Source organism: Salvelinus alpinus, chromosome 24 (assembly GCF_045679555.1).
Source record: "Salvelinus alpinus chromosome 24, SLU_Salpinus.1, whole genome shotgun sequence".
NCBI lineage: Eukaryota > Metazoa > Chordata > Actinopteri > Salmoniformes > Salmonidae > Salvelinus > Salvelinus alpinus.
This window is the reverse complement of record NC_092109.1, coordinates 28,969,539-28,983,322: the sequence shown is the minus strand read 5'-3', so window position 1 is coordinate 28,983,322 and position 13,784 is coordinate 28,969,539. Positions and strand designations below refer to the sequence as shown.

Sequence of the window (13,784 nt, the reverse complement as noted above, 5' to 3'; positions counted from 1 at the left end):
AATTCATGCTGTTTCTGTCAATGATTTATGCTCTCAATGTGATTTGATAGGAGTGATGTCAAAACCAAAGCTGGCTTCCATTGACACTTGTTTTTGGTGCGCCAGGAACATTCACAGTTTAGCTCGCACATTTTTTGTGAAAATAATTTCTCATGGGAGGCCAAAAATGTTTGCGGCCTACAAAAGGCCTACGCAGTCCGCCCGCAGCCACCAGTTAGTTTACAAAATAAGTATTACAGTAAACTGGTATTTTCTGGATTGTAAATTCCGTTGCAAACGGACGCTTGGGGCGGGGTAAATTGTGTAAACCGTTTTTTTTGTGACATCCGCACTGAACGTCGTCTGCTACCAATGAACGGCGTCAAAGGGGCTCGCCTCAACATAGGCCAATGATTTCCAGCTCAGCGATTCTCAAAGGGACCGGTTTTGTCCAGTGCATCAGACCACTACACACCACGATCATTGTCAACATGCCTATCAAGGTAAGAAATGCTGTCAACTATTTTTTTTAAATCTAAAAATAACGATCCTTGTTGACCTTGACTGTAAACAATTTTGAAGTTTGTAAAACGTGATTATTATACTTATTCTCGAGTCCATGACTCATACAGCCGCCATTCTCGAGTCCATGATGCAACTAGGCATTTGTCCTGATTGGGGTAAAAACATGAATATGGTCGGCCGTTGCATTCAAGCGAAGTCTGCGTTTTATAGCCGGCAAGATTAGATAACCGGATTGGGAAGGTTTGTCCACTTCATTTGTAGGGAATCAGATCTGACGCATGAAGGAAGTATACATAAAGGATTTACAACATGAAATCCGTTTTCTATCAAATAAATATTACTATACAGTTACCGCCTTAGACCCCTATCCATAGATTTTCCTACATCCACATATTTATTTATTATTTGTGGCTGTAGGTGGATAGCCTCGGAAGAAACATCCTCATCTCGCAAATTTACATTCTTTTTCGGTATCCATGTAGCTAAATGTAATGTATGCTCGCGAGATCAGGATGGGTTTTTGAAAAACCTGTATTGCACGAAAAACCAGTATGCATACAAGTAGTTTACAAACAAGAAAAACAAACACTGAGTATACAAAACATTAGGAACACCTGCGCTTTCCATTACATAGACCTGTGAATCCAGTAGAAAGCTATGATCCCTTATTGATGTCACCTGTTAAATCCACTTCAATCAGTGTAGATCAGTGGTTCCCAAACTTTTTATAGTCCTGTACCCCTTCAAACATTCAACCTCCAGCTGCGTACCCCCTCTAGCACCAGGGTCAGCGCACTCTAAAATTTTGTTTTTTGCCATCATTGTAAGCCTGCCACACACACACTATACATTTTATTAAACATAAGAATGAGTTTTTGTAACAACCCGGCTCATGGCAAGTGACAAAGAGCTCTTATAGGACCAGGGCACAAATAATGATCAATAATTTTGCTCTTTATTTAAACATCTTACATATAAAACTGTATTTATTAATTGAAAATTGGGAATAACTCACCACAGGTTAATGAGAAGGGTGCATGTGCTTGAAAGAATGCACATAACTCTGCAATGTTGTATTGGATTGAGTCTGTCTTAAATCATCTTCCATACACAGTCTGTGCCTGTATTTAGTTTTCATGCTAGTGAGGGCCGCAAATCCACTCTCACATAGGTATGTGGTTGCAAAGGGCATCAGGGCATCAGTGTCTTAACAACGCGATTTGCCAAGGCAAGAAACTCTGAGCGCAGCCCTATCTAGAAATCTGGCAGTGGCTTCTGATTTTAAATTCAATTTTCACAGAACCGCTTGTTGCAATTTCGATGAGGCTCTCTTGTTAAGATATGGATAAGTGGACTGGAGGTAGGGCATGAAAGGGATACCGAATCCAGTTTGTCATCCATTTCGGGAAAGTACCTGCATAATTGCGCACCCAACTCACACAGGTGCTTCGCTATTTGACATTGTCCGTAAGCTTGTTCATTTGCACACCAAAAAATCATACAATGATGGGAAGACCTGTGTGTTGTCCTTGTTAATGCAGACAGAGAAGAGCTCCAACGTCTTAATCATAGCCTCAATTTTGTCCCGCACATTGAATATAGTTGCGGAGAGTCCCTGTAATCCTAGATTCAGTTCATTCAGGTGAGGAAAAAACATCACCCAGATAGGCCAGTCGTGTGAGAAACTCGTCATCATGCAAGCAGTCAGACAAGTGAAAATTATGATGGGGAAAGAAAGCTTGTCTATCAATTCAAAAAAACGTGTCAATACTTTGCCCCTTGATAACAAGCGCACTTCTGTATGTTGTAAAAGTGTTACATGGTCACTGCCCATATCATTGCATATTGCAGAAGATACACGAGCATTCAGGGGCCTTGCTTTAACAAAGTTAACAATTTTCACTGGAACGTCTTTAAAGCTGTCAGGCATTCCCTTGGCAGCAAGAGTCTCTCGGTGGATGCTGCAGTGTACCCAAGTGGCGTTGGGAGAAACTGCTTGCTTACCACTCCACTATGTCTCCCTGTCATGGCTTTTGCACCATCAGCACAGATACCAACACATCTTTACCACCAAAGTCCATTTGATGTCACAAAGTTGTCCAGTACTTTAAAAATATCCTCTCATGCTGTCCTGGTTTGCAGAAGAGGATGTCTTCCTTAATTGACCCCCCCATAAACATAACGGACATATACCAGGAGCTGTGCCAGGCCTGCCGCATCTGTTGACTCCTCCAGCTGTAACGCATACAATTCACTGGCTTGTATGCGAAGCAGTAATTGTTTCAAAACGTCTCCTGCCATGTCACTGATGCGTCGTGAAACAGTGTTGTTTGATGAAGGCATTGTCTGTATAGTTTTTGGGGCCTTTTCCCCCAGCATTGTCCCAGCCATATCAGCAGGAAGAATGAAGTCCTCCGCAATAGTATGGGGCTTGACTGTCTTAGCCACTCGGTAGCTCCCTATATAAGACACTTCCAGACCCTTCTTATTAATGATATCTGTTGCTTTAATACATGTGTTACTACTCGAAAGTCATCTTAATTCTTGCTAAAAAAAACTCTAGTGGCTTATTTTTCAAATTGGCATGTTTTGTTTCTAAATGTCTGTGCAAGAGTGAAGGTTTCATCGAGTTGTGAGATAGAACTTTTCCACATAACACGCTGAGGAAAGGTACTACTCCCAATATAAGTGAACCCCAAATCAATGTAGTTATCATATTTGCGCCTCTTCGATGGTCCAACATCCCTGTCTGTTCGGTGCTTTCCCGGGTAAGGGGGTAGTAGCTCTTCGGCTGCATCAGGTTCACAACTGTCAGTGTCCATGCTAGCTGGGCTAACAACAAATGTAGAATTGCTGATGCTAGCATTGGATGTGCTCGTGGAAGCAGAACAACTTGTGTCGCCGATAGGTGCAGGTGTAGGTACTGCTGGTAGTAGCAGTACTACCAGTAGAGCTGGTATGTGTCTCTATGGACGCGGGCCTTACTTTTTGTTTGCCATTTATCAATTTTCGAGCAAACGGAATGAGCAGCAGCTACGTTTGGCTACATACGGACCGTTAGTGGAATTCCCGCGAGAGTGTAACGGTTAATGTGATTGGATGTTAATTATTTGACTAGGCTACTTGTATTTGACATTGTGTTGTTATTTCGCTGAACACTAGAAGGTTTAATTTTATTTTTGCCAATGAAACGAGGCTACTTAGGCGAGAAAAAAACCTCACCCCGTTGGAAAATATAAATGGACTGTTTGAAAATGTGAGAAAAAATAAATAAAATGGGAATCACATTTTTATTTGGCATACCCCCCGCATTGCGGGGTACGCGTAACCCAGTTTGGGAGTACCTGGTGTAGATGAAGGGGAGGAGACTGGTTAAAGAAGGATTTTTGAGCCTTGAGACAGTTGAATGGGCAAGACAAAATATTTAAGTGCCTTTGAACGGTAGTAGGTGCCAGGCTCACCGGTTTGAGTTTGTCAAGAACTGCAATGCTGCAGGGTTTTTCACGCTCAACAGTTTCCCATGTGTATCAACAATGGTCCACCACCCAAAGGACATCCAGCCAACTTGATACAACTGTGGGAAGCATTGGAGTCAACATGGGCCAGCATCCCTGTGGAACGCCCCCTGACGAATTGAGGCTGCTCTGAGGGCAAAAGGGGGTGCAACTCAATATTAGGAAGATGTTCCTAACATTTTGTACTTTCATTGTATATGCTATATGCTAGGGGGTATAACAAATTTGAGATTATACAAAGACCTTAAAAGACACACAAATTGACTGTTTTTTTTTACAGCTTTCTTATTTCTAGAATGATCCTAATGTACTGCTCAAACTCCTTATAGAAATAAAGTTAGTGTTTTTAAGTTTTTTATTAGTGAATTGACATTTATGAACATGAGATTTTTCCATTGGCACAGTTAATTTGCGGTAAAAGTTTTTTTTTATCCTTATTGTAGTTAAGGAAACTGATCCACACTTTCTCCTATAATAAACAAAAGTCATCAAGAATATTATCATATCATTATCTACAAATATCTTGCCATAATCTCTTTACATGTAGACCATGCCAAAATAAATGCACAACCATTCATTGATGCTCAACACAGAAAGTACAGTTCATGTGAATTTTTTTGTTGTGTGTTTCTTCATGTAATGATTCACAGGGTAATAGTTATGGTTAATTCTGAAAGAGACCTCTACTTTAACACACAGGTATTTGTGTGGTAATAATCAAACATTTTCCCAACTGATATTATTGACAAATGTATTCCAGTAGTTATGAGAATGAATAGATAAAATCCCTTTGAAATAAAGTACACAATCTGTTATTGTTCTGAGGGAGCAAAGAGAAACGCATGTTTCCTACTGGAGCGTGAACTGGACTAAGCGATTGTATCTCAAGAAGGTGAGGTCTGGTTACACCTCTGCGATCAGGATTGTTTGTATGAGGCTCGTCGGTGGATGCACCAACACTGCACATGGCTAAACCAGCTGCTGTCAGTGAGTGCCTCAGAAAGGACTCTGCTCTAACATTAAGCAAAGTCTTCATGCTCCAATAGTAACTTTTCAAGGCTGTTGTGGTGGCAGACTGTCCCTAACCACTGCCTGGGTCCAATACATTCTTCACCAAATTCTGCTGTACATGAGTACGGAATTAGTCAAGTGCATAATTATGTATCTCTAACTAAATAGGGGTTGCAATTTATGTTCAACAAAACCATGGTTTGCTTTCATGTTATTCCATAGCATTTGATTGACCTTCAACAGTGTTTGATTGAACTATTGTCTCCCCTCTACACACACACTAGGTTGGGGATAAGCTTCCTGCTGTGGAGGTTCAGGAGAATGAGCCAGGCAATAAGGTGTCTATGGACCAGCTCTTCAAGGGGAAGAAGGGAGTTCTCTTTGCTGTGCCAGGGGCCTTCACTCCTGGGTGTTCCAAGGTAATGTCCCTTTAGAGCAGGGTTTCCCAAACTCAGTCCTTGGGGGGGGACCCCCACATTTTGGTTTTTGCTCTAGTACTACACATCGGATTCAAATAATCAAAGCTTGATGATGAGTTGGTTATTTGAATCAGCTGTGTAGTGGGCCTCAGGACAGAGTTTGGGAAACCCTGATTTAGAATGGGATTTTGTCCCAACTAGGCACCACACTGAGCTAATTAATCAGGTCACTGATTGCCTAAATTCAACACATCTGGCACTCCAGGACCAGGGTTGTCTACCCCTGATTTAGATCATCCTAGTTTCAATGAATGGACCTGGATGTGCGTTTCTCTTTAGCACTCTTTTTTCCCCATGGCTGCGTTTAGACAGGCAGACCAATCATTTTTTTCACTAATTGCTCTTTTGACCAATCAAATCAGCACTTGATGTGTAAAGATCTGATGTGATTTGGTCAAAAGATCAGAATTGGACTGCCTGTCTAAACGCAGCCCATATACGTCCCTTATGCACCATCTGAAATCACTGTTTCACATCCCGTGTCCTTTCTTGCTCCTGTATCCCTCAGACTCACCTTCCAAGCTTTGTGGAGCAGGCAGCAGAGCTGAAGAGCAAGGGTGTACAGGAGGTCGCCTGCGTCTCCGTTAACGACGCATTCGTTATGGCTGCCTGGGGAAAGGAACATGGAGCAGAAGGCAAGGTGCAGAATGCTGTTTGAAAATGACAAGCTGATACCTTGGCCTTCAGCCTTCTGAATAGTAATTGAAATGTAGTCTATGCAGTGTATTCCTCAGGCTATGGCTGAAAAACTCTGTTCGGTTACGATGATGTCCAGCATTTTACTTGGTACAGGAAAACTTTTTCATCTGGTTGCAGGCATCTGTCCTGAGAAATCAATATGAAGTTGCTACATACATTTTTAGACTTTTAAATTAATGATATCTATTGATTCTTGAAGAATATAATTTACAAATGCCTCATGAACTTAGTTCAACTGTCGTAGCCTATCAGAATCCCAAATGTAAGCATGTTTTACTCCATTTTTTTGTAAACAAACACTGTATAGGTGGGAAACTTTAACTATAATGTTGATCTCATAGATGGTCAGTCCTGGCATCCATAGCTTTGTCTATGAGATTGAGAGGTTCTATTTCCCAAGCCCAATTCCTCAGCTGTTTGCCAAAAAAACAGTGGCGACCGGTGTGTCTGCTTTGTTGTTTGAACTGCAGATTGCCCCGTTAAGTCATTGGACATATCTTATCTCCCAAACAGAAACATGTACTACATCAAGACCATAACTCGTTGAATTATATTGTGAGATCCTTCAGACAGTGTGGCTCTTCAGTCTAGACCGGTCTGACCCAATGATTTATATATCTCTATATCATTGGTCTGACCCAGGGCTGTTGCTATGTTCAAATTCCACATGACCGTTTATTTATTTATTTATTTTTATTTATTTATTTTACCGTTATTTTACCAGGTAAGTTGACTGAGAACACGTTCTCATTTGCAGCAACGACCTGGGGAATAGTTACAGGGGAGAGGAGGGGGATGAATGAGCCAATTATAAACTGGGGATTATTAGGTGACCATGATGGTTGAGGGCCAGATTGGGAATTTAGCCAGGACACCGGGGTTAACACCCCTACTCTTACGATAAGTGCCATGGGATCTTTAATGACCTCAGAGAGTCAGGACACCCGTTTAACGTCCCATCCGAAAGACGGCACCCTACACAGGGCAGTGTCCCCAATCACTGCCCTGGGGCATTGGGATATTTTTTAGACCAGAGGAAAGAGTGCCTCCTACTGGCCCTCCAACACCACTTCCAGCAGCATCTGGTCTCCCATCCAGGGACTGACCAGGACCGACCCTGCTTAGCTTCAGAAGCAAGCCAACAGTGGTATGCAGGGTGGTATGCTGCTGGCAGTTTAGTCACGGTAATTAGGCTTCTCCAAGCTCTGATGCTGCTGATGGTCATTAATAGCCTACCAAACTTGCTAACTCCCTGGTACTCTGCACTTAATGTCCCTCTAATTACTCTGACATCAATGCAAATGTGATTGAAAATCTAATCAAAGACTACATGAGAGCCCATGAGCTCATGTTGTCAACATTTCTATCGGCTATGCAATTGCGCATGAAAACAGAGTGATGGCCTCTATTAAAAAGAGGATCCCATCGGCTTTCTATAGGCTAGGCCTACTATATTTATTTCTCAACTTTCCTAATATTAAGCACATTGCTTCTCTTTACAACAGGAGTATAGCCTACCTGGCTGGCATGAAAACGAACCACGGGAAGTGTCCTCCATTCTCTATTTAAGTGCATAGATGACATGTATTTTTTCCTGCTGCCCCTGTTTCGAGACGGGTGCATGATAATGGCCCATTCTAAATCAAAACAAATTTCACACATTATTTAGTATATGTGAAGATAAGATTAAATCAAGAATAGTTGATGGTTGACACTATTAGCCTATGACTTGTGAATGAGGCCCAGCATAAGGCACGAGACGATGCCTTTCTTTGCGATTTTATTTCTAATTATAGTCGTACACCTCATGTAGCCTAGCCCATGGGCCTATATGTTTTGATATGGTATATATCACTGTAGTGGCCAAATAACTTCTTAAAATTAAGCACATTAATCTGCTTTATAAGGGGTTTAGAGCCTAACTGGCATACATAAGCAGCGCTTGAGTTTCAAGTTTGTGGAAGATAATTTTCACATAAAAATGCACCGTTTATAATAAAAGCATTACATGTATAATCGCATTTGCGGTCACTTTTGATAATGTTTTTTTCCCGCTAATGGAACAGTCATGCTTATAGCCTACTACCATGTGTGCATTTCTGCGCTTACAATGTGAAGAAATAGCCTAATAGTTTATCAACATTTAAAGCTAAATGTTCTGATCTGTTGCATCAGCCACATTGCTTAAAAAATATTTTTGGGATGCTAGTGGTTGTATTAATTGGGGATCTATTGCATCCCACAACTGTCCCAGACTGTTTGGAATATTTATTTCTCACACAGAATAGGTCAACTTTTGTACTATGGGGGGATAGTAGATTGACATAGTATAGTGCTTTTGCTGTTGGTTAGGCCTACTCTCGCAGGTGCGTCCCGGACGTGTCTGTCTTCACTTGTATCCTGTGAGAAAGATCCGATCACGTGATGGAGAGCCATGCGAGAGAATGGTGCTTCAGAGTGCGCAGCACTCTGGGAGAAGGGCACAACGTCCACTGGCCGCAAAGGCAATGGTTTTTTTAGGGCACATTATAGCCCTAAAAGAAATGCAGCCATGAAATTCGAGGCATAATCAAGTGCTTGTCAAATTGTGAATGAGAGACTGATGGTGTGTACAGCCTGCGCAAAAAACAAAGCAGAGCTCATGCTTTTTAAGCGACTTTTATCAAATCTTCATTAGTCGCATCATGCAGCCTTATAATGTATTAAAAATCAAAACATATAGCCCAACGTTTGTAGAACAACTGGAGTTACATTAATAACTCTAAATTAAGGATATAGAGTACATATTTATTTGTTAACCGCTCAACACAGAATAGCTGCATGTGCGCACTTCCTCAAATTGTTTGGAGAAAATGTACTTTCTATTTTATTCAGCTTTGTTCAATTGTATTCTTCATACAATAACATGAACTAGTGAACATAACATATGGAAAACTCCGTATGCTATTCGATTCTTCTTCTTCGTATCATGCTTATTTAGACCTGTTTAAAATAATGCATTTTTGAAGGTGTAGGCTATATTACATTGATTTATTAGACTTTTTAAAATGTAGATGTTCCAAAGGTCTGCATCAGTGGCTAGTAGGCTGTGTGGCAGCCAGGAGATGCTAAATGTGTTAATTATGTTGATTACTGTGAGACCGACAGTTATTTGCCTGACAATCACCGGCTGACGAAATTTCGTGACTTCTACAGCCCTAGTCTGACCTGACATATGGTTGTGGCTTTGAGTGTTATCCCCGTCACTTACAGGACCTGTTCTTGAACATGTTGCATTTAAGAGTGTTAGGCCGGGATTCATCCAGTTGCGCTTCTAGACAATGCGTCTTTTAAAGGCAGGTTTACCACATTCACGGCGATCGCATTCAAGTTCAACGCTGCCGATGTCAGCTCAAATGGAAATTACCTTTAAATGTCAAGCTTGCTGTTTCGGATTGAATGTATTCACGGCCCTTAACTGTGCAGGAGTACCGAGGTAAAGACAGTTTCAGGTTGGATATTCGACAGATATTCGCCTGTAGTTTTCCTTACGTTCACCAACAGCAGTTAGGGACCGTCAACATAGTGACAAATCAACATTTTCTCATTTCAATAGCTCTTTAACCATTACTCCTAAAACTTTCAAAACTAGTTGTAGCTAACCCGATGGCATAGACACACATTGCACACTTTTTTGTTGTTGATTTTACATCTCGCACCATTTTAAATTATATATTTACATATTTGAATTTCAATATCTCCTTGGTCATATGACCTACTGACTTCAAACAAGGTTCAGAATGTCCACTGACTACCCTTCTATATTGCACACCCTTTAGTTTGTCCATTTTCATCTCAAAAGATTTTACATTAATTTTTCCCAATTTACAATTTCAATAGCTCCTTGGTCATGTGACCTATTGACTTCAAACAAGGTGCAGAATGTCCATTCAGTGGGCCTACCCATTGCACACCCTTTTAGTTTGTCCATTTTCATCTCACAAGAAAGTCATATCACAAAGATCACAGATGACCGTGCCCACCATATCTATGACAAAAGAGAATGATTTGTAAGCACCAAAGTTTGTTTGTCAAAATAATATCTGAAAATGTCAGTTGTTGAACATAATACTTCTATTTGCAATAGCAATTTATGATATATGCAGTTGAGGAATATTCCATGTACCAACACTACATGTTGGATGGACATAAGATATTCCCACATACAGTACACTCATGCATAGAGGAGTTTTTCAGCTATGATTTTACCACTCAGAATCCAGAATGGATATGACAATGGGGCCAGCACAGGATGTAATACACCCTTACAACAATCTACTTTTTGATCTTCATGACTTCTTATCTGGTAAACTGCTACTGTGTGTCAAGAAAAGAGCCCCAATTAGGGGTTTGTGTACTCCAGTAAAAAAGGGCTGGTTTAGATTAAAAACTATTGCCCTGTGTCCCCGTTCATAGGGGCATGAGAGACTAGTCAGGGGTAGAATTCAGTTGGCACTTTATTGGCCCACAGACCCACAAGGTTGAGGTTACTCATGGACAGTAATTAGTATTTTTTGCATTGATGCATTGTCTTCTAACTATCCAAGAATAGGATCCAAAGTGTTAGGAAATATTTGTTCCCATAAATACAAAGGAGGATGTCTCTCCTCATACCTCTGTCACTTTAGCCAGACTGTGCACCACAGAGCCAATCAGGAGAGAATACATACAGGTCAAGAGTGCCAATTGAAAGTCAAGGGGTGTGTCTGTGCCTTTTTTGATTACTCTCTCTTTACAGAGAACCCCTGTGGTTCAAGTCAAGAGCTACCCTTCCCCTTTCAGTCTGCTCTGCACATGTCTGAAAGTGACAGAGCCAGCAGCCAAGAGTTTTTCACAGTATGTCATAAATTATTACATGTATGTAAAATGCTAATATGTATTAGATCCAGTACAATGGAATAACTAAGACCTGAATTTGAATGCAGCGTGTTTCCGATTCCTCCTCTTTCTGTCCAGCAGGTCAACCAAAAACACTTGGCCTGATGGTTCATGCAGATACTGGGGAAGCAATATAGAAATGTATTGATCCGTTAAATGATTTCACTATTAAATGACCCATATCACAACCCTCATACCTCTTCACAAAAATGTACCTAAATCAATTTTGGAAAAAGGATTTTACAAAAGACGTAGGAATTTATTTTTCCAGTTAGAAATAGTAGGCCGTGCATCAAATAACTATTTTCATCAGAAAAACGAACCTTCAAATGCACTATTGCATTTTGTAAGTTGTCTGCAGGTGGCTTGTTGTGAATGCACTCAAATATCAAGTCATTATCAGGTTATGTAAACTGCGTTCTAATACTCAATGTAGAAGGATTTGTCTTAATGTAAAGTATATGAAAGTGATGCTATGAAAAGGATTTATGTCATCAAGCTCACTCTGACTGACATCACTGCCTATTACTGTGATTAAAAAGAGCATATGAAACAGTTTTTCATGAGGCCTATAAGCACCTCTGTTCGAACACCTCTCCTGTCCTTGATCCATGCCATTTGTGGATCTTTTCAGTGTCCAGGTGAAAGATAGTTATTGCGAGGCTGGAAAATGTAACTTCTAAAAAAATAAGTAATAATTAACACCCATGTAAGATGATGGCCTGCAAGCTTACACTTAAATTTTGAAAATTCATTTGAGATGAAAATGGACAAACTAAAGGGTGTGCAATGTGTATGCCCACTGAGTGGACATTCTGAACCTTGTTTGAAGTCAGCAGGTCACATGACCAAGGAGCTATTGAAATTCAAATGTAAAAAGAAATGAAAAAAAGTTTGTACTTCATTTACCAATTCAACTAGGAATACAAAATGCTGCTCACATTTCCACATGTTTATTATCTTTGGAAAGTGAATATGTCCAAATAGTGAAAATAAGACCTGTGCAATGTTGTGCAATTTTTCCAACATGACACTTATTTGGAGTCTGTGGCTCAAGTGGTTTGAAAGCGTGAATATCCGTCGAACACCCCACTTAACTGTCTTTACCTCAGTTGCAGGAGTTTAAATAAGAAATCTTGTGTGTATGAAAGTAATACCTTTTTAGTTTAATCAAATGTGTGCTACAGCGTACAGATTTTACTTGCATGTTAATGTCTTTTGCAGGTGCGAATGCTAGCTGATCCTACTGGAGAATTCACTAAGGTCAGATATGTCTTCAAAGCTTTGATTTTTATTTAAAGGCCCAGTGCAGTCAAACATGATATGCCTGTGTTTTATATTTCCACACAGAGGTTGGAATAATACTATGAAATTCTGAAAATTAGAATGCTCTTTTAGTTGCATTTCTCCCAGTAATGATTCGCAGGGTAAGACTGCCTGAAACTTCAGCTTGTTTTGGTGGGATGGAATTTTGCCCTGATGGGTGACACCACCAGGCTGTAAATTAGTTAACAGACCAATAATGGTTAGTTTTCCCCTCCCCACTCATACCACTGACAGTCCTAGCAAAATTCTTGCTTGAGAAATTGCTCTTTGAATTTACTATAAAATCACAGTAAGGTACTTAATTGTTACCCAGAAATGATTTGCTGAAAACTGCTGCTTTGGATCTTTAAGTTCTCTTGTGTGAATTTGACACCACTTTTATTTTCTTTACAGGCAGTGGACCTGTTGCTAGACAACGATCAGATTGTGGCTGCACTTGGAAACAAGCGCTCCCAGAGGTGAGGTCTTCTATATTAGTGTTGCTGCAACACACTGTAGAGTGGGTAACTCACTTCTCTCAACATTTGGATTTTACTTTGCAAAAAGCATCAACCCATTGTCACATTTCTTCTCTCTCAGGTACGCTATGGTGGTGGAGGATGGAGTTGTGAAGAAGATCAACGTGGAGCCTGATGGCACCGGCCTCAGCTGCAGCCTGGCTTCCAACATGCTCTCTGAGCTGGTGTAGGCCTATTGGGACCAGAGCACTCCAACCACAGAAGTCTTAACTTTATTTACTACTCACTATCATTCTAGTTTACCTGACCCTTCTTTTCACATCTGTGCAACCATGATCTAAGGCAGTGGCAGGAAATAGATGTGGTTTTAATGTACAGCCATTGTAAGCTGGAGTACAAAACTGATTAAAAAAAAAATAGATGTGCTCAAGACTGCAAAGAGGTGTGCTGTTTTTTTCCACCGGGCTTGGGGACTTTATGTATGATGGCAGGGCAGTCCTACTTGATGTCATTACTGGCTGCTCAGGGAGATTGTCTAAAATTTCTCAGAGGCAAGAGAGAAGCTGAATGGCACTTAAATCCTATCCTTTCTGTATACTTTCAAATCTGTTACCTAATAAAATTTCCTGCTAGAGCAATAACCATGTCTGAATCATTTACATTATTTGATCCTGATATGCTGTTAAAAGGCATGGCAGTTCTTTTGAATCCTTGTAAGTTCATCAAAAGGTTTGCAATCAACGTAACGCAAAACTACTTGCATACAAAACATTAGGAACACCTGCTCTTTCCGAGATTGGTGACTTGTTTAATCCACTTCAGTGTAGACGAAGCGGAGGAGACAGGTTCAAACATTTTTAAGCCTTGAGACATGA

The 13,784-nt window shown here is 40.5% G+C and overlaps 1 protein-coding gene across 1 annotated transcript; it reads left to right on the top strand.

The window, feature by feature from the left end:
* The first annotated feature begins 78 nt into the window (after window positions 1-78).
* On the top strand, window positions 79-13,550 carry LOC139552559 (peroxiredoxin-5, mitochondrial-like). The gene is made up of 6 exons (XM_071364389.1): window positions 79-482; window positions 5,315-5,449; window positions 6,018-6,149; window positions 12,350-12,388; window positions 12,845-12,909; window positions 13,031-13,550. Exons 1-6 carry the CDS (start codon window positions 390-392, stop codon window positions 13,137-13,139), a joined length of 573 nt encoding a protein of 190 aa, XP_071220490.1. The 5' UTR covers window positions 79-389; the 3' UTR covers window positions 13,140-13,550.
* The last annotated feature ends 234 nt before the right edge of the window (window positions 13,551-13,784 follow it).